Source organism: Merops nubicus, unplaced genomic scaffold, assembly GCF_000691845.1.
Source record: "Merops nubicus isolate BGI_N331 unplaced genomic scaffold, ASM69184v1 scaffold2008, whole genome shotgun sequence".
In the NCBI taxonomy this organism is placed as follows: Eukaryota; Metazoa; Chordata; class Aves; order Coraciiformes; family Meropidae; genus Merops; species Merops nubicus.
In genome coordinates this window covers 101,172-127,497 of record NW_008627655.1, presented here as the reverse complement: position 1 = coordinate 127,497, position 26,326 = coordinate 101,172, and the positions used below count along the sequence as shown (strand labels likewise).

Here is a 26,326-nt window from a genome sequence, read left to right as displayed (position 1 = left end):
GAGTTAGCCTTTTCAAAACAAAAAGGGAGGGGTTACTTCTTGAGAGAATTTTAAACCTTTAAGAATGTGCTCATCATACTGCTTTGAAGCCCAGTAATTCTTGAATAAATGTTTTCGTTGCTCCTGAGAGGTTTAATCATTCATTTTCTTAATTTGACTTTTTCTGACACATTTGAATCATTTTGGTCTTTGTATATACACTGAGATGTAGCTGCAAATCCACATGCTCATGCAGCTGTAACCTCTGCCTGAGGGCTTGGTTGGACTTGATGATCTTGGAGGTCTTTTCCAACCAAAGTGGTTCTATAATTCTATGATTCTAGGGCAACTGCTGCTATATGCACCTCTAGATGTACCTAAATGGGTGCGAGTGGTTAAAAAAGCCAAAAAGGGCAAACAGATGCAGTAGAACTTAAAAATACAGTGCTGTCAACCCTGACATATGCCCAGTCAGGTGGTGAAGGTCTTGGGCATCTGCCTTGGCTTTATGCTTCACTTTGTTTTGTCACTTTGTGTCACATTCCTATACAGTTAAACGAAACATGCTTTGAGTCAGCTCGTGTACTGCCAGTCCAATCCAACCTGCTGCTAGCACCGCTTCTGAAACCAAGCCACTCTGCTGTTTCCCTGGATGGTTCTGCTACAATTTCCCTTCACGTGCTGTCCTTATAGGGTCCTTTTTGATGCAGAACACACACTGTTAATGGGCCTCAGGGAGCTATTGTAGCCTATTGGTTCTTTGAACTGGATGGGGTGAAATATTTCTAGTTGTTCAGAAGGCACTCCTTGTGGCAGCAAGTTCTGCTTTGGACCCATTGATGCTTAGCCAGAAAGGGGTACAGCAGGGAGGCTTCTCTATGTTGTTTTGTTGATGATAAGAACTAAACTTAGAATTTCACAAAATAACATCAGGGACTGTCTCAGTGACCTTTATATGATTATGATTACAAATCCAGAGTTACCATTTGCTAGGAAATAAATTAATATATTTTCATGCCATTGGAAAGCAAGAAAAGTGTGAAAACTATTTAAAATATTTCTGAAAGAAAACTTGTAAATTTTGCATAAAATAGGTAATTTACTTGATCTATATAAAATACTCCGACATTTCTGCTGCTCATAGTTGCAACTGCTCTTGCAAAATCCATCTTCTGTAGTATATCATCACTAAGCCATACGTTGTCTTAAACAATCATATTCTATTAGAATGTACAGACTTAAAACTATCACACTGTAAAGCAATAGAAGGACCAACAAAGTGTGACTTTGTTTTCCAGTTTATTGATGGTCGTCTGTCAAAATTAAATGCAGGAAGAGGATTCTCTGATGTTTTTGAAGAAGAAATCACAGCAGGAGGCTTTTGTGGAGGTACAGAATTAATTTGGGCGTACTTATTGACGCTTCTTTGGGAGCTGTTCAACATGATGATGTCCTTACAAGGTCCTGCAAATATTAGATGCTGTTAATCTTTGTTACAGCTTCATTGTTTCTATTCCTTCTTGGAAAGGTTTTAGCCTTTAACAGATCACTGCTGGGACACACGCTATTATGTATCTAGTTGTATCACTATAGTAAATTAAGATCTTTTGGTTTAATCTGGTAAAATACTTAGATTTCAGTATATGATGAAATACCCCTATGTTATTTACATGTTAAACCACACATTTATGTATTATGATATGTTCTATGTAAACTGTATTTTAAAAATAATCTTATAATTTGTGATGCTGAACTTTTTCTAGATAGTTATGTTTTCCATAAGCACTTCTAACGTCTAATTATTTCTGCAGTGCAGGAATGAAGAGTGGTTTCCTGAATTTTTTAGAAAGATTTGCTTTCTCCAGCCAATGTGCTACTCTAAAAAAGAGGGATTTTTAAAATTATTATTTTAAATTATTATTTATGCATCATCTGAGAAGAGGCAATGGAAGCTTATCTTCTTCATAAACACAAATATTATTCCTTGTGTTGTTTTCATCAATTACGTTCACTGAAAATTGTTATATTGCTTTTCACATTAGCTAGCTTATGAAGTTAACCTATAGAGAACAGAGCCTGCTGAATCCATTAATGATTATTACAGGGTTATTGAATGGTTTCCTGTTAAACATTTGATACAGATCTGTTGTTATTTGTGTATAATAGATGGTATCAAAATACTGGATCAAAATATACATGACACAGCACAAATACTATTTTATGATCAGCCTTGAAAGTAGCGTAGAAGCTTCCTCAGTAAATGGAGGTTGTGTGACTTGAACAAATCCCATTAATAGACAGTTTTTGGTGGTCCTCTCTTGCAAGACTACTCATAAATAGACATTTGGCTCCCACAGAGAGATCATCCAGCAGTGCAGGGTCGTCTTTGCCTTCTGGAGAGTACCTTTTTTATACTGAGAATAGATAAATCCTTTTGTTCAAGGTTTTCACTGCCTTCCTCTGCCCTCTGTGTCTTGTGCTGTGATCTAGCACATAATTTGTGGGGTTTTTCCTTGATTAAAATATGGTTAGTTATACAGAGATTTACTTCTTTTCTGCCTTTTTAGGGGAACACTGCTCTGTAAACAGATTTTAGGCGTTGAGCATCCGTTATTCAGATAGGTGATGTCAGAATTCAGAGTTCATTTGCTGACTGCAGTTGGAGGGTCAGGGGGCTGCAATAAAACTACACTAGGAGTTAGATAAAGCTCACTGCTTGGCTGCATTTGGCAGGCTGTGCACCACGTCTCACCTGGCTCTGCTTGAGAGGGAGTCCTCAGCTTCACCAACAGTTCTCGGTTGGATCGCATTGCGTGCAGACTTTTCAAGTCAGAAAAGCTGTATATTGCCAGGCTGTGGACAAATTGCTTAGGGCAGTTATTCAGTATTTACATAACTGCTGTCTCATTACCATTACGAAGTGCAGGGCTAACAATATGTATGCAATTGAAGGTGACATTTTGTGATGCTAATAGGGTACGACTATGATCTCTTACAGAGTTAACTCCCATCAACTTTATCAGGAAGCCCAAGGTTTTAAAAAGCCAGGTGAAACCCAGCCTTCAGAAAAGTCAGAGAAAGTTAGTGTAATCTACATGCGGTTAAAAGAACAGATGAGGATATTCTTAGTTGTAAAGAGCATAATCTAAAAAGCACTCAATCAAATGGAAAGTGTTTCTTTAAGTAATCTCTTTTTTAATGTATATTTTTCCAAATATACGAGCATAACTAAACCAGCACAAATAATCAAGCTGGAAATTGGAGGGTAAAAGTTAGATTTCATTGCGTTTTGTGATTTTATTTTTTTTTTCTCAGTAAAGTGGTGAAAACTTCTTTCCCTGTGAGTATATACGTGAAAAGAAATTTGTCGGCCATCTTCATTAGTTTGCACTTCATACTTAATAACATTTTGCTTTCTGTTCCACTTATTTTGTGGAAGTAGTAGCTTTCAAGAGTTTTATGTAACTTTCAAAACAAGAATATAGTGATGATTGATTGGTTTAGCACTTAGATTTTTGTAGATTATATCCATTAAAGGAATTTGTAATCACATGAATTTTATTACAGCAGTCATTTTCTTTGTGTTGGTCTAATATCGGTGGTAGTATAAGGAAAGCTGAAAAAGTGAAAACCTTTGGACTTATTTAATAATAATTTCTTTTAAGGAATCAGCATTTTCTTGTGTAGTTTCAAAAGGTTCAGTTCTGACTGAGAGTATGCAGCATTAACATGGCCTTTTGTGTAGTTTAGTATTTATCTGTTTTCTTTATTGCCTTCCTTGAAGTCTCTCTAGACAACTAGCAGACACTTAAACTTCTTGATGATGTTCTGTGATCTCATTTACTGTTCTAGTAACTGCTTAAAATCATAGGCTGTGACAAAGAAAGCTCAGATGTGGGAAGAGTCATGTAAGGACATTACAAACCAGGTGACATGTGAATGTTGTTGATAAGAATTTGAAGTTATGAAATGTCACGTTAAAGAAAGGCCTTACAGCTCAGCGGAATTTCATCGGCACACTAGCAGTGGTTAGATTTCACCTTGTAACTTGTTATTTGCATGCTACTCTCTCTTGTAGTTACAGCTAGTCAGATCAAAGCAGGCAAAAAAATAGTAATTTTTACTTTAGGTTGCTCTTTGTCATTCTTACTGCAGATAGTCAGACTCTCAGGAATGATGGCACAAATGAAAGCATTGCTCGCTTAGAATGTAGAGGACCTGATGACCATTATGATACCGTCTCAAAATTGCTTGCAAAAGAATTTAGTGTAATGGGTAAAAGTGTTTGACACTGATAGTAGTATACACAGCTTTTTCTTTTAGCCTCACTGAAATGTGAGAATACGTTTTACAATGATCCAGTTAGTTCTCAGCTGTGTTCTTGGAGAATGTTTTGGCTTTCTACTAATCAGTGCAATAATTCTACCCAGGCCTTAGTTAACTGATTATTGCAAAGTGTAGGAAGCTTTGAGAACTCCTATTAAAAGTCTGTAACGTCAAGGATGTATCAGAATGGTCCTTTCAAAATGGTTATACTATCTGTTTGAAACTCAGCGTTCTTGTCAACGTGAATATCTTGTCTGGGGAGAGCACAGCTCACAGTACTGGAGTATTCAAGTGACTGGTGCACAGGGATCAGTGTCTCAAATCTTTGGTGTTCAGCTGAAGCACCTTTGGGAAGTAGTATTCATTTCTTCATCAAGTGCTTGGTAGAATTTAACCCTGTCCTCATGGCCAGCTTAGTGGCTCAGTAGTCCTCAGTAGTCCAGTTCTCACCTGGCTTCTAGAGGTTTTCCTTTGTGAAAGAAAGTAGATACAGTTAATAATTTCAAAGTATTTTTCCTGCAGAGGAGTATATAGTATATGTGATAATCCTTGAACTTTTCTCTCATTCTTTTTCTTTGGGATAGTTCCATCTGCAGTTCGTGTCATTTTTGTGCTTGAAAGCTTGCCCAGTGGGATCATAATGCTTGAATGCAGTTCATTATATGTTATTCTTTCCTTTGAGTTGATGTTTTTCTTTTTAGACTTCTTAGCAGTATATTACCTTATTTTTAATTTCTCTTTCTGCCTCAATTGAGATTAGAAAACCTTGTGTGGTGAAAAGATACAGTTTTACAAAGAAAACAGAAAACATGAAATAAGAGATAAATAGTTCTTTTTCTTAGTGTACACATATTCTTACCTTTACATTCCTAGTCTGGCTGGGAAGAATGAAGTTAATGAGTAATTCTCTAAGGGAATTTTTTAATGCAGATTGTGAGGAGTGTTGAAGCATAGAAAATGTTGATTGTAGGTTTGATTCTGTTACACTTTACATTTCTATTTCAGGAAACTCAAGATCTTACCAGCAATGGATGCATACAGTGAAGGTATGAACTGTATCTTTGTAATCTTTGTTTTCTTCCTTATGTCTATGTAATAGTAAAAGTGTTAATTCACAAGGTAAATAGAAGTACATTCTATAATAAATAACATCTGTGGTATATGTTTGTGCATATATATATATAAGTTTGTGCATTTTTTTCTTGAAGAAAAATAAAAGGCCCATACCCAAAACAAATGCCAAAACTTTGAAGGTTTTTCTGCCTCTCTAGTCATTAATTTTACAGCTTTCTGTATCATATTACATTTCATAATGGAATTAGGTGTGGCAGTACAATTCAATATGAAGTTTATCACTTCTAGTAAGCAGCAATTTTTTGTTTTGAGCAGTTTGCCTAGCAGAAGACCCTTGGTCTGACCATGTTATTCTGCAGGATTAGTTAAAAATACTCTTCATCCTAGATGAAGAGAATTCTTGTGTGATTAAATGAAGTTTGTTCTGTAAGGTCAAAGTATTTTTAAATTGCATGATAAATATGATGGGAACACGTGAAAAATAGCTGTAACTTCTGCACTGGGTTTTGAAATGGTAACAATGAGTGAAGAATGAAAATACATCATTCTGTTAGAATGCATTGATAAATGTGCCAGCTACGATAATGACGTACGGTAACCCTTGTGAAGCTGCAGACAGCAGGTTGGGGATGAAACACAGCTGTGCTTAGTCCTGCTAATTTAAAAGGAAGACTGTTATTTCTTTATATCACACTGTTTATTTTTCCTTGCTGTTGTCTTAGGGTTTGACTTGGGTTAAAATGCTGCTAAAATACATTTTTGTTGTTTCAGAAAGGCGGCGCACTGATCAACACAGCAATGACCAAAGCCACGCCGGCTGTGAAAACAGCATATAAATTTGTAAGCCCATATATTCCAAATAGATAATACATAAAAATACCACAGCCTTCTAAACCCTCTCATTCTTCCCAAATACTTAAAAACATAAGCATTTTGTAAGTACATTGCAGAAAATCACTTCGGCCTATAGGAAGTGTTTAGCTCCTTTTGTTTTCTCCTTTAGAGTTGACTCAGAGTCTTCCAGACATAACAATAGACAGTTCCAGAGTGTCACTGTGATGTTTTTGTTTTAATCATAATACATACTAGAAGCTTATTTGAATATCATTTAGGTATTTATTTTTCCTAACTTGATGACATGATTAGAATATGGACTCTTGAAACCAGAAATTCTCATTTCCACTAAGGTCCCATAACACAACACAGGCATTAGAAACATCACGTGAGTGTAAAACATTTTGTAAATGTTACATTCATAGGTAATATAAATAGTGTTATAGCATATAGTTTCATAATAATGGGGTGTTCACGTGAAGCAGAGATCTCTGTTCAGAAGAAATACAGTTTGTGCTGTACAAACGGAGTCCTGGCATGCACAGATGCAATTTCACTTTGGCACTAAGAGCTGCGCTATTGAAAAGATGTGGTAAAGCATCAATAATGTGAGCAGCAAGTCTTTCCTATCATCTGCTCTTTTAAAAATGATACTAGAATACTCATGTTTAACTGGGCTTAATGTTTATACTTTTGAGCTGAAAAGATCTTTTCAAAGACTGCCTAACCAATGAAGTGTGTGAAATTATATAGTAGTATGCAGCTATGGGAAAAAAAATAGTGTAAAATGAAGTGGGGAATATTTTAAGGTTGCCTTTTTAACATACATGTAAAGATTTTTGGCTTCTTTTTTGCTTTTCCAAATGTTTCACTAGTTGGATACGTAATAAGTAGTCCTGTATCCAGAATAAATCACTACATCAGTCTAAGCTAGTGGATTTTAAGTAAAGTTTTCAAGTAGAATTTTTAATTTTACATCAGCTGAAAAACACAGCAGTCATGGAGAGAAACAGGTAAATAAATTAAATATACTTCATATTTATGGACTTATAATTTAAAAAATGGTTCATTAACATGCTATCTGCAAATTATTCTTCTTCAGTTTGCACTATCTTAGACTGTGGTTACATGATCTTCTCCCAGCCATCAATTTTTAAAATTGCATCCTTGATAGTAAATTTCTTCAAAGTGAACTTCAGGGTGTGCCAGGAAGTACTGATAAATTTTGTGATGATGTGTGTGTGTGTTAAGGTGTTCATATTTATACCCCATTTAATTTCTTATGTTGTTTCCCCTTATGGATCCTAGTACTATAGAAATAGAAAATTTCTTAATGGCTAGATAGCTGGTAGACTTCAGTAATGTGTTTGGTACTATCCCTCAGAGTTAGAACAAAGCACTCCAAAAGTCATCCAAATGCTGTGAGCGTGATCTGGAAAGTTTAAAGTGGCTCTCAGGTTAGCATCTGGTACATGGCAGCCCACTGTGCTGTTACTGAGCTTTTAGATGTATGATTTAAGGATCAAAAAGACTCTGACCTCGATTCAAGAAAATGATTTTCTGAACTTCCATGCATAGAAAATCATAGGAAAATAGGTGATTTCCAAATATGTATGCCCTTAAATATATATTTTCTAAATGCTATTTTCAAGACAACCTTGAAAACTTTCATAGTTTTTTTTTTCCGTATTCATATAAGAAAGATGTATTTTCTTATATTGTGGGTAGGGGTTTTGGTGTCATGTGTCCCCCGTCTTTTCTTTTTTTCTACTTCCACCCCCACTCTGTCTTTTTAATAGTGGGCTGTTTGTTTTTTTTTTTTTTAGCATAAGTACATGGTATTCTGTATTGATAATTCATTTCTCTACTGAATAACATTCTTGGCTGTTTTCTATGCAACAGTGATCCTTGGCTGGCTATTTTAATCCATTCTCCCCTAACCAGCAGCACTATGCTGTTCAGCAACACTGGGCAAAATCTCCATCTGCATATGAAATCACTTCATTTCTCTTAAGATTGATGTTGCCCTGCAAGTTGCCTGACTGGAACGCTGTGGCAGTCATCTTGAAAATCTTAACATTTTCCAACATGCCTTACTGCTAAAATACCCTTTCAAATTTAAAGGACCATTTCAAATAAAAGACTGATATATACAACCATTTTTAGCCTATCCTTAGTAATATTGGAGAATTTTTGGAGCATTTGCATGCGTGTGCTGAAAAAAATCCTTAAATACATGAACAAAGCATGAATATGTAAAATATACTAACAATGCATGTATGACATTTGTGATAAAGGCTATTGCCCTTCTTTATATCACCAGGTGTTTTTTTTTTTTAAAAAAAAAAAGTTAACATAAGTATGACATCATAAATCATGTTCCATGACTACAGCCAGTGTCTTGCAGATCTCCTTAAATCCTTTTGTTTTTCCAGGCAAAAAATCAGGCAAAGCAAGGAATAAAAGAAGTGAAGAGTAAGTTAAAACACAAGGTACGTAGTATACTTTTTAGTTTCTTACATTGCTTCCTGTATCAGTTTGAAGATTATGCTTTACAAATCACATGAGAATTGTGGTTTTAATGACTTTTGAAATATGCTTAGCCCTTTGTTCAACAATACATTTTTCATAACAAGCCCTCTGGCAACTATCTGTCATTCTATGCATCCACTGAATAATCTCTTTATTGTTTGCATATTTTATCATAGAACAACAGAGGTCTTCAAAGATACATTAACAGGACGTATGTTTTCATAAAGTTGATTGCTTTGATATCACAATCGAAGCCTTTGCTTCAAGCTGAGAATTTGAGATGGGAGAGCCTTGCAGTGCAACGTATTTTAGAGAGTGCAGTTGTCCCTTCTGGTTTCATAGAGAGGTGAACAATGGCGGTGTTCCAAAACAAAGGAATAGTTTCATTTGGCAAAAGCGACATTGCAGAAATAACAGAAAATATATTTTAGGCATTTTGCAGCTGTTTCTCCCGTTGAAAATTTTGTATCCACGCAAGATCTTTCTGCAGGGAGAAGGAACCTGTTATTAGATATATTTTATGCTGTTTTAAGAAAACTTTCAAAAATATATCTCGGATGTTTGAACAATTCATCTTTTAAATGACAATGTTGATAGTTCAGCTTCTTGAAAAGCTAAATTTGATTTTCTTACTACAGATGGTATTTTCATGACAGTAATAGATTGTGGCAAGATAATTTTGAATGCATTCTGCATGCATAATAAGGAGGGTACGTTCGCAGATCATGATTATAAATAAAGGAATTTAAACCTGTTTTGTTGCATAGGAGAGTGAGGAAGAGTATGGAACTTGCAGTGCTGGTGCCGTGCAGACAGCTCCTGTCTATACAGTGCATTATGAGCAAAGAGCAAACTCGGAAAAACGAAGACTGGCACAGGTAAGACACTGGGAACTTCTGTTCTTATTCACACACATATGCCGAAAATTTTCTGCCACTTATATAATGCATCAGTGTGTCTGTTTAAGATTATTTTACAGTCTGTTTGGACAGTGTGAGTAAAAGGCTGTGTTTATAGAAATACAGCTACACTGCTTGAATGAGGAAAAATGCCATTTGTATTTCATCCCTGTTGAAAGAGGAAAAAGCAGGAGATCTGTAAGATTTAATTCTTAAATACTCTTTTTGAGAAAGGCTTCTCACAGAAGATACATTCTGGTCTATTCACAGGTCTGTATTAAGCTGTCTTTTTTAGTTACTTATAGTGAGTCATGTTAATTTTGTATTTCTAATAAATTGATTTGGCAGTTATATGGCATTTACCCTTGCTCAGATAGTCGTAATTTATTATTTTATCAATGTCAGCTAGTTAATACAATGCCAATCTCTTGTCCTTTTGTTCTCTAATCCTTTCTAATCTTGATTTGAAGTAACAGGTGTAGTGTCTTAACTTTGGCAAGTGGTTTAGTGTCTGAATTCATTTTGACAGTTTTATTTCATAGATATCAGTAGAACAGCTTTTGTAGCACATTTTTTTCTGGGAATAAAATTACCTGCATATATCCATATTTTAATGAGTAGCTGTATACTTCTCCATGGTACTGTTATTGCATGGTTTTAATACATGTAATGAATGTTTATATATGGATTTTTAATGCATATACGTTCTTCAGATGAAAACTCAGTAAATTCTGTCCAGCTGATGTAACAACATTTAGTTTTTCACTTTAGAAATTGCAGTAATAAAAAAAATCTAAGTTGTCTATTTAATCAATTTGATTTTGAATTAGTTTGTATCCATACTAAAGATAAAGTTTGTGAAATTTAACATAGAACTGATGTGCATTATTGCTAAATGATGTTGAAATTGTACATTTGTATGTATTAAGTCACTATTTTTAGTAGGCTTATAAATAATATGAAGACTTTCTGCTTTAGTTATTTAGGCAGATTTTACTTTGTAAATGTTTTCAAGATCTCTTAAAGCCAGTGATAAAGTTTTAAACCATGTGCCCTCAGTGTGTTTGTATATACAGGCAGCAATGGTCTCTGCATTCTTTCAGAAACTTGCATACAATAGATTTTCTTCACTTGAGTACTGAAAGAGAAGATACACAATTCTAAATATATGAATTCTAATGTTAATAAAAGGAATGGTTCTTAAAATATTTGTTGCTATATATTAAAATGACAGTTATCTATTAGAAATTCCTCCCCATCAAATTAATTGATAATGGGGGCTGCTAAGAAGATTTTCATGCATTATAAGCCAACATTCACAGGTTAGTGTAGGTGAATTGTGTGCGTCTGTGTAAAGAGGTAACAAATGTACGCCTGAAATAAGTGAATTATTTTGGGCTGCTTTTACTAAAGAAATCTGCGGTAATTTCCTGGTATGGTAGTGCTGCCTGCTGTGAGGTACAAGAGTCTAGGGATACAAAAAAAATATCATTTACCTTGGCACAATCAAACATTTCTTTTGAAGGCCTGTGTTTGGGCAGGACAACTTACTTTCTGCATGATTTTGTGCTTGTACAGCACTATACTGCGAACTCCCTACATAACATAGTTGCTGTTTCTTCCAGTCATCTTCTAGTTTTCAAAAAAAGCCTGGAGGAGAGCATATCCCTCCTGTAGGAAGCAGCAAATGGTGATTGCACCCCAAGAAGTCCACTCTTGCAGTTCCCTTCACCTCTCATGCTATTCTTGCTTTTTCCTCCTCCCCAAAAGCAAACAAAGTATTTAAAAAAAAAAATCAGTCCTACTCTTGTTTGTGGTTTTGTTCTTGACAAGTATCTGAATAAGATAACAAAACTGCAAGTTTTTTATGACTAAGTGTTGATTTTAAACTTCATGTCCAAATAAGAATATGCATTTGTATTCACAAGCGCATATGTACAAGACCGATCTAGTACTGAGCCTACCATTTAGAAGAAGTGAATTTCACAGGTTGCTGTTGTTGTCAGGTTTAATCCTTTTTTCCATAACTCTTTATCCTGCAAATGAACCTCTCCACCCAGATTTCTAAAATTGTGCCCACGAGTGTTTATATCATACAAGGATAGTGCTAGCATGCAGTTCATGCTCTTTGATGTATATTTAAACTAAGCACCAGATACTACTTCAGTTACAATGTCAGTGTGTTAGAATATCCCCCCAAAGCCTGAACAAATGACAAACAAAACAGAGAGATTGCTTTTAATCGTCATCATGCTTCCAAACAAGGGGTACCTCTGCACTTTATTACTATCTCTTCCATGCTGAAACATTTAGAAACTCATAAATGTGAAGAATTTGGTGTTATATTTTATGTCGTGCTAGATGAATGCGTTGAGTTGTTCATTCTCCATTGCTTGGTAATACTTAAAAGTAAATAGTAATAGTTACCTGAGATGCTGTAAAACATCTTTACTTGAAACATTATGTATGGTGTGAAAGTTCGCTTTACTGTAAAAGGTCATTTTAATAATTGGTTCATAACAGGGTTTGGGGGTTTAGTAGGACATTTCCTTTACAATAGGAAGTGATTTCTGCTTTTACCCCAACAAATAGTAGTTTGTATGTAGGTCTGCTAATTAGTATGGTTATTTCCTGTTTTGTTGATGAGGCTTTAATAAATGTCAGGGGTACAGCCATGAAGATCTCCCAATTAGGCTTTGCGTTTGTAAAACCCAACCCCTTCGCCTTTGTGTGAAGATGACAGTTCCAACTGCAGCCTCAGCCTAACAGGGCTCAGGGGAAAGGATACTCCTCTGGTTTTATTGAAAACAAGGCCAGTTTGGCCCGGAGAGAATACCAGCACCGGTCACAGTGCAGAGACGATTTTAACAATGAATATTTACTAAGCTTTATCACTGCTGTCAATGTGGTTTTATTGTTTGTTTGGCTTGGTTGTGGTTTTTTTTTCCCCAGTTCTGCAATAGACTTTTAAAAAATTAAGAGTAAGTCAAAACAAATTATAGCATGTAAAATAGCTGTCAAAACCTCATCAGAGAATAAATAATTAAATGTGTTATTGGAAACTGTAGTGGTTGGCTTGCTCTCCCACAATTTGCGTTTTGGAATTCTTTACCCCCAAAAAAGACATAACAGGAGAGCATTCATATGTGTCTGAGAGCGCGCGTGTGCATGCACACACAATTAATCTTTGCCTAAGATGAGTTGTTCTATCTCTGTAATATTTTTTGGAGCTTACTCTTGCTTAGGTTAGCTATTCTAGGCTTTTTATATGTGTGCAAGCTTAACTATATTACAAGTCAGCATTAACAGATGGATTGCCCTAAGCAAGGGAAAACCACAACAAAATCTAGTGAAAGTGGAGGATTGAATCTTTCTATTGTTAAGCCTTATTAAAACCTTAGCATGTGCACTGCTGTTAACTGTTTCATGCCTAGGTCTAATATGTTTCTGGTTGGTTTTATCTCTTACATTTATTAGGCATATAGAAGATACAAGAAATTATCCGCTAAAATATTTGAAATAACAACGAATGCAAGCACAAGGTTGCTTCAACTGTGTTTGTGGTATCTGGCCAACACTATTGCTGCGTTTCTTTAACTGCTCCTGAGGAGAACCAGCAGTGTGTGTATTAGACTACTGTGCATTCAGTTTCTTCAGTTCCTTGCATGATGTATCTTAATTCTCTTTCACTATATGCTCCCAGCTAATGCAGATTTCTGGGTAGACAGGAGCCTAAAAGTAGTAAGAACTCTATACAATTGTCAAAATTAATATATAATTTAAAAAGAGAGCATGTTTATTATGAGCCTGGATAGAATGCCAGCAAAGGACCGCTTGATTTCATTAATATTATCTTTGTAATTTTATATCAGATGATAGGGTGGCTTATTAAAAATGGAGCATTTCAGGATGTCAATAGTCGTAATGCACATAGTAGCTAATAAAACATTGTTGAAGATTTGCAGAATACCACATAAGAAATAACAGTTCACTGTATAATTAGTAAGTTAGCAATGTCCCTTCGTCTCTAAGGATGTGTATGTAGTACCTGCACCTGCAGGCAGGGCTGAAGGGCTACCTTGCAGCCCTAGTGGAAACGGGCATTTGGATTCCACTTGTGGAGTGACCAGGAGTCCCCATGTGTCAGTACTACTTTAAATGTTCGTGTATGGGAGAAACCAAGAGAACTACTTCCAATGCCTTAGCTAAATACGGTGTCTAAGAAGGTTTCAAAAGCACTTTTTCAGCAGGTATTAAAAGCCAAGTTAGACAAAACTTTTTTCTTGGTATTCCTAAACAGAAGAGAATTACCATTTTTAAATTTCTATTTTAAAAGCATATTGCAAATGTAGCTTTTGCACTTTTACTGAAGGATATCCTAGTAACTAGACAATATGTAATTCAGCTTGCAGTAGGTATACTTGGCTTCTGTTCAACAAAGAGAGCAAGTGTCAGGCAGGAAGATGTGTTCAGAATAACCTTACCTTCAGGAGTGCCCCATTTATCAATACCCCTACAATGGCCAGTAAAATAAATGACATAATCATTAGCTACAGAAGGCTTCCAGTAACTGATTACCCTTCTAACCTGAAAAAGGTGGTGAGAGTGGCTTATTCTGAAGACTTTTTTTTTTTTCCCCAGGAACATAAAAGAGGAGGGGAAACACGTGATAATGCAGTGCTGAATATATATATTCTGTATAAGATGACTGAACCACTTTAAGACAAAAAGGAAAAAAAAAATCCCACAGACAACCCCACAATAATTTCAGAAATGTAAAAGCTCTGATTAAGGGCATTCACTTATATTTGGGATTCAGAAAATGTGCTTGAGATCACTTCTTTGCTTAGTATCCACAGACAATACTGGCTAAATGGTAGCTGGAGGTACCTTCTACTCTCATTGACTAAAATATTACAATTGAAAGATGTCATAAACACTAAGAACTTGATTTTAATATAAGTCATGTTTTGTTCTGTAAAACACAGTTTTGAAGTAAGCTTTGGTTGATTAGTACATTGTTTCTTTAGCTAATGTGGGGTATAATCTGAAAATACTGTAGATATCCTTAGCTTCCTTTAATTTGGAGAAAAATCTTTTGTGTTGGTGTGTCAAGTAAGATCTCTTCATTCTGCAAAACAGTCAGATTTCCTTTTAATTAGAAATGAAAAAGCTAGTCAGCAAGAATTCAAACTGCAGATTACGAGAGTGCCCTCTTGTGGCTCTGACGCCTTTCTGAAGTACTACAGTCACATGCATCCCCTGCCTCCTATAAACCCTGCTTTTTGCAACAGAAGACCTCTTACAAGTCAATTTGGTTGGTTGGTGGTTTTTCTAACTGAAAGATTACATGGGTTTCATGCAACTGAAACATTTTGGTGCTATCATGTATCGTGCATAATTTCATTTTCAGGAGTATACGCTACCAAGTGAAGGTATGATTACAAAATCATTCAACCTCCCACCCCCGAAGATAGTAGGTACAGCCTCTAAACAGTGACAGTCTCTGGTTTCAATTAAGTCAGTGAACACATTTAAAGAAAAATGAAGCAGTGTACATTTGTAAATCTGTTTAAAAATTTATTTCATATTTTTATTAGTGTAACCTCTTTCTTCTTCTCTGCCCTGATCTCTTCTTATCTTGGTTTTAAGCAATGGACTGTTGCAGGTCTCCATAGTGTAGTTTTGCCATTCATTCTGTACCCATAAACCAGCATAAACCTCAGAAATGCCTGTTCACCTTTGCGTTTTGCAGTAAGCATGACTTGAGAAATCTCTCCACTAATTACCATGATTCCAATTTTAAAAAAGATAAAAAAGGAGAGAGAGGGTAACAGTCAGGACATCACTCTGGAATTTTTTGTTACCCTGTAAGCATTTGGTGGAGTGCTAGGTTTTTCAGGGCAAAGTCATTAGCACATCAGTCTGATTTATCCTACTGACAGAGACATGTAGGCAAGCAGAAAGTTTGCAGGTGCTTTTTCTGGCTATTATTGCCACTGATTTTAGTTTTTTAACAAATAGATAGGCAACCTTCGTGAGGGCCTGCCTTCTACAAACAAACAAACCATACTGATATATCTACCGAGGTTTCTTTTTTTCTCAAGAATGTGAAAGAAAAATGCTATTTCACAAAATAGCTTCAAAACTGGATTAACCTTCCTGTCCTCAGAAGTTAATATGGTTATTTTAATCAGGTTTTTCGTCGTGAGAATTTATTGGCGTCTTGATGGTATTGTCAACAGTAGTATCTTCTGTGTGCATCTTCTATCTTCCATGGGTTGTGTTTTAGCTCTACCTAGCCAAAGCAGGGAGCCAGAGGAACCTGGCTTATATTAGTTATGAACCCAAACTTTTCTAATCCTGTACCTAAGAGTGTGTGTGTGGGGGGGAAAGCAATACAATTAAAGAATACAGTTTGGCTGGGAGCAAAATAAGGGAGGAGTAGAAGAAACAGGAAGAGCCTTTCCTGCAGGGATCTTGGCATCTCTGAATGGGAAATCCCAAATTCAACCTGTCTAATTTTAGACACTACTAAAATGCTGAAGTTAGCAGCAGTTCTACCCTAGACTTTTTCTGCAGACAGCAGAGAGAGAGAGAGGGGGATATGGCCAAAGGGAAACTCAGCCTATCTAAAATCTCGATTGTATCTTGATGATGCCTCTCTCCAGCTGTACGCTTTCTAATTTAGGGCTTAAAATATCTGAAATGAGTGAATTGCATGCAAATCTGAGTGACATCCATGTTCCCCAGAACCTTGTAGAGAAAGACCTTCTTTGTTGGGCAGAAGACTCCTACTGATGCTAAACAGGAGGCAGGACTTCTTAATAATTCTGGTTGGGAGCCTTAGATAGAAGTGTGCTTGGAGTGAATATTTCTTTTTCTAAGGCACAATCTGTTTTTCCCTTGCAAATGTGATTAGTTTGTTTTCAAGCTTCCTACAGAGCTTGCCTCAAATAGGTTCTTCCACTGTCCCTGGTTAGAGTTCAGTGCTGCTCAAGTTTTATCAGTCTGAATTTCTGTAATGTTTGGTGTTTGCTATTAAATCTTGAAGTCTGGGGGTATGTGATGTTTGTGTTTAGGATCACATCCACATCATACATTTTAACTTCAGTGTTTTTCCTAAGTTTTCTATTGAAAAAGTCACATGTGATCTGCAAACAGCACCTCCAGCAGAGATTTCACTGTGTAGGGCATTTCTGATGTGAGGATATGATGCACATTTTAACTGCAAGATTGATTTAACCAGTAAACTCTGGTTTACCTCCTTAGGAATTGTATCAAAAAAGTAGCATGTTCCAGCCAGATGAACTGGATTTACAACTGTTCTCATTCACTAAAGTCACATAGTCTGCACCCAAGTTACTTCCAGGTCTCTTGACTTTCCTCTTACCTCAAAACCACATTCCCTTTTATGCATATGGACTTTCACATGCCTTTGTACGTATGCACACCACTTAGTTCTTCTTTTCTGACAAAGAATCCCCCCTCATCTTCTTGCTTTCTCCACTGTGAACCCTTCAACCTTCCATTCTGTCATTTCTCTTCCCTCTCACTGAGTAGATCTAGGGCATTGATAACCATCAAAACTGGAAAATAAGTGAAATTTCTCTTAGTTTTTTGTAAATGGAAATTTTGCCTGGTGAATCTGATTCTTAAAATCACCCACAGGAAAAAAAAAATCCTCAAAGAAGGCTTTTTAATAGAAAAGCTGCTCGCTTCAGTTGTTGTAAATGGCACTGAAAATCTCCATGCCCTATTTTAAAAGACTAATGCCTCAGCTCGTTGCCAATTGAAGCAGAGCCTGGCTGCCTTCAGGTGGTGCGCTCTCCTCAGCTGGAGTGGTGGATGGCACGGTGCCATGGCCTGTCAGCTGGAGATGCCTGTTTTTCCTGAGAACTACCTCTGTGCCTTTGAGGAGATCGAGTGAGATCTGGCCATTTGGAGCTGGCAACCTGGCTGTGGGCAACGTGAGGCCTCTGGTTTGGAGGTCCAAGAGCTGCTGCGGGGAGAGCTGGTCTGCAATTCTTCAGGGAAAACAGAAGTTTATTTGTTGTTTTGGTGACAAACATAGCTATGTCTGAAAAATATTTGCGGAAGTATGATTAATCTTTCACAGTCAAAAGCAGTGTTACAGAATTCTCAAATATGATCTGTGGTCAGGAGTGCAGTGTGCATAAAAAATAGGAAGCTTAGTTTCTTAATTTTTCACTGCCGTAATTCAGAACATAAATAATTATAATGTGCCATCCATGACTAAGCATCTCAACAGATCTGTCATCTTTCTTACAATAAATCCTACCTCAGCATGGATATTAATGTTTCATTTAACTTCACAGAAGTCAGTGGAGATCCCTTGTTGCATTAGAGCTTACTTGTAATTTCAAAATATTGTGCCCATACTCTTTACCTATGCATTCCTGGTTGTCTACAACTCTGAACAGATTTTGGGGGATTTCCTGTCCTTCCAGGCACTTTATTGTCATAGAAAAGGGTTTCTTTCTGTCGTTGGGAACCCAGTTTTTTTTTTTTTTATATATATTTCTGTTCCCCTATCACTTAACAGGATCTCAGAATTGATGACACTTTTGTCTCATGGCATACAGCTCTGGATATTTCCAACCACTTCATGTTCTTTTCAAATGCATAATTTATATGTCTGAATCTGTTAAAAGCAGAGACGGTTTCTGTCCTAGGAAGAATGAAGGGGGAGTTATTTAGCATTAATAGTTTTTAAGTAATCCACAAGTCCTGTGTTGTAATAATAATGTTTTTTAAATTTAGAAAATAAATATGACATTTTAGACGGTATCTCTTCAATTTATACACAGGACAACTCCTCTGGTATCAGGACATTATTTTTGTGAGGCATCATTACTTTGTGTTATTTTCTGCTGAGTAAAAGCACACAAGTAATTTTTTGAAGTGATCATTTTCTAGAAATTAGTCTGGAATTATTGCTTGTATCTATCCTGGTCTGGTGTCCATAGAACTAATTGGTATCCCTAGCACTACTTTAAGTTTGTGGTGGTTTGTACCATTTCCCAGAAAAAGAAGGGCATTGGAGAAGAGGAAGTTTAGAAACTGTAGTTCATTTTTATTTCTCTTCTTTCCCTCTTCCCCTATCAGTCTCAGCTCTTGTGAAGTATAACATGAAGTGCTTTCTTGTGATTTCATTCCCCTTTGCTTTTGGTCACAGTCTTTAACCAGAAAGGAAGGCAACAGGTTGTGCTTAACTAGAAAGTCAGATTGAGAGATATTTTGCTTCCCTACTGGAGGTGAAGCTCTAAGTATATCTGAGAATGAGTTGTGGAGTAGGAGAAGTAAAATAAAATTCTGAATCATAAAAAACAGTGGACTTGTATTTCTTTTGCTTTCTTGTACACAATGAACAATCTTTACAATTTTAAAAAAAAGGAAACAATGCGTCATAGATTTAAATCATAGTAGATATTTTTCTTTTCTTGAAACTTTATACATGTTGATGAATTGAATAGTCAGAAAATGTGAAATTATATGTGTGCTGCCATTTATCAAAAGATTGTTTCTCACTTTGAGGATAATTAATAGCAGCAGCTATGTTAAACTTCCTGCTTTAGTATTGATCAATAAGCATTTATTCCAGAAAGCTTCACTTCTGAAAGGTCTAGCATTAAATAAAATGCTGACATTTCAATGACTGACTTTCATGCCCAATCAAGAATGTAACCATCTTACATTTAAATCCTTTAGCATTCATGTATTTGTCTGTTTTTATGCCAAAGCAGTACATTTTGTGAGGCTACCAGCAAACAGAAGAGAAAAATAGATTAAGGACCTGTTCCCACTTCGATTGGTTTTACCCATATCTTTACTGTCAGCATTGCTAACCACTGAAACCCAAAAAAGACATTTACCACAACTGGATAGGTAGCAGACCGCTTGTAGAATGAGATTTCGAAGTGGGGAAGAAACAAAAGAGGATGCCTGCAATGTATACAAAAAGAGTACATGTCCTCACACTGGCTGCAGTGTTTCCTTTACTGTACTTTACGTGCAGGCTAAATTTGTTTTTAAGAGCGTGAGCTTATTGTACATTGAACTCCTTTATATTCTGAGAAAGGTGAGAGTTGGGTTCTTGTGGCGCAGTGTGCCTGATGATGAAAAAAATTTGAAATAACAGAAGTTGAATCCCTGTTCATGTTCTCATATAAAGTAGATACATTATGCATTGGAAAAAGCAAAAAAAATTGAGTACTTCAAAGAAGTTTGTTGCTTTCTTGTATAGAAAAAAAACTCATGACATCAGTCTATTAAGACTTTATAAAGTTCTGGTGCAGCAAGAAAGGAGTGTTACCCTATCATTCCTCGTGGTAATAAATTTAAATGGTCTGGTTGTTATTAGAATGCTGATCAGGAAGGAAACAGAAGTCTGTCCTTTTTTCATAAAAAGGTATGAAAAAGGTTACACACTTCAAAATGCAGAAAAGACAGAAATTAAAAGCTTAAATAACTGCAAACAGCAGGGTAGGTCAGTAATGGAAGGACTTCTTAAATGACTTTGACAGCTTTTGCAGGTGCACATACTATGTCACTTTGCCTGGTGGAGCATTGAAAAAGATTTATGGTTCTCCTTTTGGAATTTATTAAGAGTTTCTTTCTTTCTTTTTCTTTCTTTGCGAAGTAGTCTGGACATACCCCGCCCTTGCAGTCATTTTTATTACAGCTCCTAGAGGAAAGTCACCTATTCAAAAACATGTGTTGTTTGTTGTCTGCATGGCTAGCTCACAGAGCTGTAAACTCTGGAGAATGTTTTTATTTACAGCCAGATATTTTTGTTTCCTTCTACTCCCCCCTTTTTTTTTTGATGTAAATCCCATTTTGTTTCATTCTTAAAAACCTTCCTGTATAATTTAGTACCCATAAGCATTAAATTTGTAGCAAAGGTATTTTTTTCAAGGAGGGTCTGACCATCAGGAACTAGAAGTTTTGGTTTGGTTTGGTTGCAGTTTTATCAACATACACTCTGTTATGTACCTTTATGTGATGTTATTCCTGCTTTCTGTAACACACTTTTATAACACTGTCTGAGGGACCACTGCTATGCCTGCAATGGTTGCCAATTCTCATTAATTTTCTTCTCTTTCTGTTTCTCAAAGACACAATGTTTCTTTTTTTCTTGTAAATTTTTTTAAAAATTGCCATGTATGCTCTTTGAAACAACATTACTTCAACAAATTATAGTGTTATGTTATGGAATTTTATTCTATCAACAAAGTTAATCTATCTACAGATGAACAAGTGTTGGTTTTGGGTTTGCTTTCTGAAATATCTCAATGCTTTTGAAGAATGTTCTTTTTTGCAAGATCTTGTGTTTACATTAGTAGGAGTAAATATGATGGCAGTATCTAATTCTGATGCAAATTCCAAGAAAGTGAGACAGAGACAGGGTTCTGCTCTCCAAGAGTCAGTTCCAGGATTACAGCTTTAATTACAATGAATGTTGTGTCAGAATTTGTTTGAGGAAATTGTGAATTACCAGTTTTACAAAAACAAAGTATTTAAATTGTCCCAGTGAAGAAAAATACTTAAAGCAGTAACTTTTTTTTTTAAAACACTGACTGTAGTTGTGGCAGTAATCAGTAAGATAACCAATTAATATCAGTTAAGTCAGTTGTTAACCTCCCTTTAGTTACAAGCAGAGATACAATTGATGGCAACATTAATGTGAAAGACACAAAGAACTCACAAAAGTGGGGAAGAGTTAGAAATATCAATAGTTGGTTTCTCCATGTTCATCCTATGACATTTTGTTCAGTTTGAAGCTTAGTTTGGGTTCTTTTATAGTGTTTAATACTCTAATAATTCTCTTGTTTTCTACCAATTCTTACTTGGTTTAATGCGTAAAGAGTCACGTTTCCTGCATGGATGAAGAATTGTGGAAAGTATTACCAAAACTTGCTGCTTTAATTAAATCCTTTCTTGCTGAATGAGAACAAATGTGTCAGTCTATAAAAAGTGAACATTAAGATGTTCCTGACAATAAGGGGCGGGGGGCAAGGGCGGCGCAGAATTACAGAGAAAGTCTTGGTACGTGTAGAACACGGACAACATCTGTAATAGGTGACACACTGAAATCCTCACAGTACAAGATTTCCAAGCTCCTTGTAAGTCTGAAATTAAGGCCATATTTCTTTCCCATCAGGGGCTCGTTGTACGTTTAGGCATTTGGTGAACTGCATGATGAGTGTGGGCAGTAGCACTTATTTTTACTTGCATATGATTTTCTTTAAAGTTAGCTAACACTCTTTTCTCCTCACCCAAATTCTATCCCTATGGCTTTAAATTATGGCCAGTTTTCCAAGGTTCAGAAGCTCTTCAGCAAATTGATTGCCTACATAGTTAATTGTTGTACATTTAATACAAAACAAGTATAAGAGATGCATAGACCTTAGGACAGTCATTTGCAAAACATAAGTGATTGCAATTTGTGACTTGAATGTTCTGGTCATGACAGAGACTTTTTTTCCCAAGTGCTGTAGAAAATGTTAGGCTGGTTGTGTTTGCTAAATAGTAATGTGATATAACAAGTTAGTGAGTACTCTGCAGCAGGGCGTGAATTTACAGCACACTAGCTCCTCCACTCAGGCTTCCCCTGGGATGCTCTGAGGGTACGCTAACTTAGAGTTAACTGTCATTTACAGTGAATTATCCCATACAAAGGCACTCTTAGTGCACAGTTTTCGAGCTGGCCTACTACTTACTCTGCAATTCTGTTTAATATCCTAACATAAATATACCTATGTAAAGAGATTCAGGACTCACTTTGTATTTACAACTTCAAAAATCCTTTATTCTTCATGCTCAGTAGGCCATATCAACCAAAACTTGGCACATTTCTGTCAGAAAGTAGTAAACCACAGTGCTTTTTGTTACATGCTTGCAAAAAAAGGCTTGGTAGACTTGAGTGATGCTTTTCCTCCTATAGCCATTCTGCTAATCAAGGCTTTACATAAATACCTACAGCTCTCCAGGCTTTGCATAAACAATAAGGCCCTCTATAGGCAATGAAGAAAAATGGTTCTCTTAGTCTTTAATTGGTGACGCTTGAGGACTTCACATCCTCTTACAAAATCTGTAGAAGGCTTGATTGATACATTTCCTCATCCAGTGCTCAGGAGGCAGCTAGTCCCCGTATAAGTAATGCTGAAATAGAAAACATACACAGAAATTATAATGTTCATTTTCTGTCCTCCAGACTCGTTTCAACCAACATCTCAGTAACCAGGATTTTGCCTTGGATGCAGATGATGATGATGAAGTGGAGAGAACAAGCAAGTAAGAATCCTGTTTGGATGTGTGTATATATGGAAGAAAGGGTAACTAGTGCTGTTCAGCAAAGCTGAGTTCAAGTGATGCATTTTTCTTCTGTCCAGGCTGCTAGCTTGATTCTCAACCTAGGTGATATCTAGTCAGGTAGGATTAAGTCTGGTTTTAACAAGAGAGACAGGCTGTTATATATTTTCATTATTTATAGTGTTTAGGAGAGCTTGACATAATCCTCATTCTTGACAGACTCAAGATGAGAAGGTGGACTGCATACACAAAGCAACAATGAAATAGTACTTGTCAATATGGTGGGCAGTAAGTCTTAAATTGTGGTCATGGCAGTGGCAAGTTTTCTGGAGGGTCTTGAAAGAGAAATATTGCCTTATGAGTTTTATATAAATGTTTTTCTCTGTGTGAATTAAAGTAAAATCATAAGCTGAGGCTTAAGCTGCATTGAAGCATTCTCTGACTGAATTCAGGAGACAATTTTTGTTAACGAACATATGGATATAAACCATGGAGAACCTTTAAAAGGGTTCTAAAAAACCCCCTTTAAACAGGTTTAAAGGCAAGCAGCTTAAGCCATGATGCAGTAGCGAAGAGGGAGCTACTGAAGTGTTCAAAGAATATTAGAACAGTGAACCAAGGAAATATGCTTTGTGGTAGTATTCTGGACAGAGAGAGAGAGAGAGAAATAATGCATTAGCATGAGGGTCAGAGATAAAGGTATTGTAATTAATGAAAAAGAAAATAAGAGACAAAAGCACCAGTTGTCCATGTAAAGATAAGATGTAGACAAGGGAAAAGAGGAACCAATTTTTAAATTAAGCATAATCTTTTAAAGGAAGATTTGGAAAGTCATATTAAGAGTCACCTGAAATAAGTTGTTATAGTGGTTGGGGAAGATCCAGGCAGGAGACAAGAAAACCAGCTAACAGTAACTGCATCTCCATAGATATCATGCATGTATATTTAGGTAAATTCTTGAGTAGAAAGAAATTTCAAGTGTCTTTCCTTTAAAAAGTGTTGGGACACATTATCTGACTTTCAGAAGTAGCTGTAATAATATGGCTTTTATGTTCCCAGCTGATGAAAAAGTTTTTGCTTTCAGGTTATCATCAGAAGACAGTGAAGAAGCTTCTGCTTACCTTTATGACAGTGATGATTCTGATGAAACTGGAATAACTCCTCAGCATCAAGGAGAAATGGACTTGCTTGGGGAGATTTTGGACACGCTGAGCACTCACAGTTCAGATCAAGGAAAGCTCTCAGGAGCAAAGAGCCTGGATTTCTTTAGGTCAATGGATGACATTGATTACAAGACTGCGGTTAGTTTTCTGTTTTCATTTCAAAAACAACTCCAGTTCCTTTATAGTGGGATCCCACACTGTAGGAATCAACAACAGGCAGCTCAGACACTGCAGCATAGTCCTTAGATTAGCTGGTGTGTCTTCCTAGAGCTGCATAACACTACACCCATTCTGGCCACTGCATGACAAGTTTTTCACAAGTTAAGAAGCTGGTTACACCTTTGTCCAGTTTACCAGGTCATCCTGGAACAGAATTTTCCCATTATAATAGTAATAAAATACAGAGCTGTGAATAAGGTAGTAATTTACTTAATCAAATAGTTTAATAATATGTTTAGCTGCTCAGTCTGGTGTTCCGAGAGCTGGTTTTAGGTTTTTTTAAATATGTCTTAGAAGGTATTTACTTCCATTTTCACCTTGCATCCTTAAACTACTCATAGGGATATGGTGATGTTTCCCTACTCATGGAATCCATGTGGTAAGTGCACCTGAAACACTGCTAGAATAGTACTCCAGGGCTTTCTAAGAGGACTCCTTGATCCTTTTTCAGGTGGAGTTGCACAGGACCTGTAATGTGAACAAATTGCTTGCCTACAACTTTAAAACACCAAGTCACTGTTGTGATGTTAGCCACAAAAAAAGTTAGTGTTTTTGAATTCCAGTTCATACCAGCTACCCAATATTTACTTTTGCTGAAGGGGGTGTTCTAGTAGTGGATTCATTACTAGAATAGCAAATTCTGATGCAAACATTTAAAAAACTTGTGAAATTTGTTGAGTGTCACAGAGGCATCACATTAATAAAATGCCCATATTTGTTTGTTTGGCCAAAAAAATTTAATATTGAAAGTTGGTATAATTAGTGAATCAAAGAGGAAATGCTGTCTGGTTTTAGTTTTGGTCCAGTTCCTTCCTATGTTACAGATGCAAATCAGCAAAGTGTGTCTTTGTTCACTGTCAGAACTGCTTGTACAAATACTGAATGGACAGGAGTGGCAGAAATCCTTCCTCTGTACCAAAGACAACCCTTAGGATAAGAGACAGAGTGTTCTGGTGAGGGAGTGTGAAAACACTTGGTCTTGCTTTGTTTCTGGGATTATTGTTTTGTAACGCTGACCCCCAGAGGGGATCCATGATTTAGGAACACACAAAATCCGTTACAGTATTTTCAAATGCACCAGTGTAGGGATGTTTCTTGTGGCGTTAATGATAAACATGTGTTCTTTCTTTCTAGAACAAGTCAAATGCACCTAGTGAGAGCAATCTTACCCTGCTCTGCAGCAGTGCTAATGATCAAGCAGAGTGGAACCTTGGTCAGGATGACAGTGTCCTCCATGGGAAACAGCTCCCTCCGTCACCAAGGAAGCAAGTTTCTTCTGGTGGCCATAGAGAATCTCTCTCAAGGCTGGAAGAAGAGAGTAGTGACAAAACCTTTATTACTGGCAAGATGGACACCGCTAGTACGACATCCCCATCTCCAGTACAATCAAGTGCCAAGTTTGCTTCTCTAGAAAGTTTCAAAGCAGGCTATTCTTCCTGTAAGCATGCAAAGCAGAATGAAACACTAAGCAATACCTCAGAAGATCCGCTCCCAGCAAGTCTTGCTCAACATCCATCCATTCTAGTCCCTTGGGAGAAAGGTGGGAAGGAAGGAAATGAAACTCCAGAAGAGGGTGGCCTTCTTCAAGAAGTGGTGTCGTTATGTAAACTGGGTTCTGCTTTTCACTATGGTTTAAATATTTCCAAGGATAGTTTGTCCAGCAGCAGTAGTGGAAATAAAAATGTAAGAAAACTATGAGAAGAGAAACTTGACTCCCATCAGAAATTAAAGGGAGACTACTCAGGATTCCAGATAACTCCATATAACATAATAACCAAAAGATGAAAAAAAAGGAATAAGAGATCTTTGATTACAAAAATAATTCTTTTCAGTTGAGTATGCATTTTCTGACACTGGGACTTCTGCTTCTATGTTTACCCACTTCATTTGTTGGCTGTAGTTAGGTCCACAAAATGGAACTAAATATATGAATGCACTCTTAAATCAGGTACTAGTTAGTCTCTG

At 36.4% G+C, this 26,326-nt stretch overlaps 1 protein-coding gene across 1 annotated transcript in view; it reads left to right on the top strand.

Annotated features, from left to right (window-relative positions):
- Nucleotides 1-26,059, top strand: part of DENND1B (DENN/MADD domain containing 1B) — a 96,412-nt gene extending 70,353 nt beyond the window's left edge. The window contains exons 14-21 of the mRNA XM_008946386.1: nt 1,278-1,368; nt 5,311-5,351; nt 6,151-6,219; nt 8,649-8,705; nt 9,513-9,623; nt 22,882-22,961; nt 24,064-24,280; nt 25,496-26,059. Coding sequence (XP_008944634.1) covers nt 1,278-1,368; nt 5,311-5,351; nt 6,151-6,219; nt 8,649-8,705; nt 9,513-9,623; nt 22,882-22,961; nt 24,064-24,280; nt 25,496-26,059 — 1,230 coding nt within the window. The remainder of the gene's footprint in view (nt 1-1,277; nt 1,369-5,310; nt 5,352-6,150; nt 6,220-8,648; nt 8,706-9,512; nt 9,624-22,881; nt 22,962-24,063; nt 24,281-25,495) is intronic.
- Nucleotides 26,060-26,326: the final 267 nt, after the last annotated feature.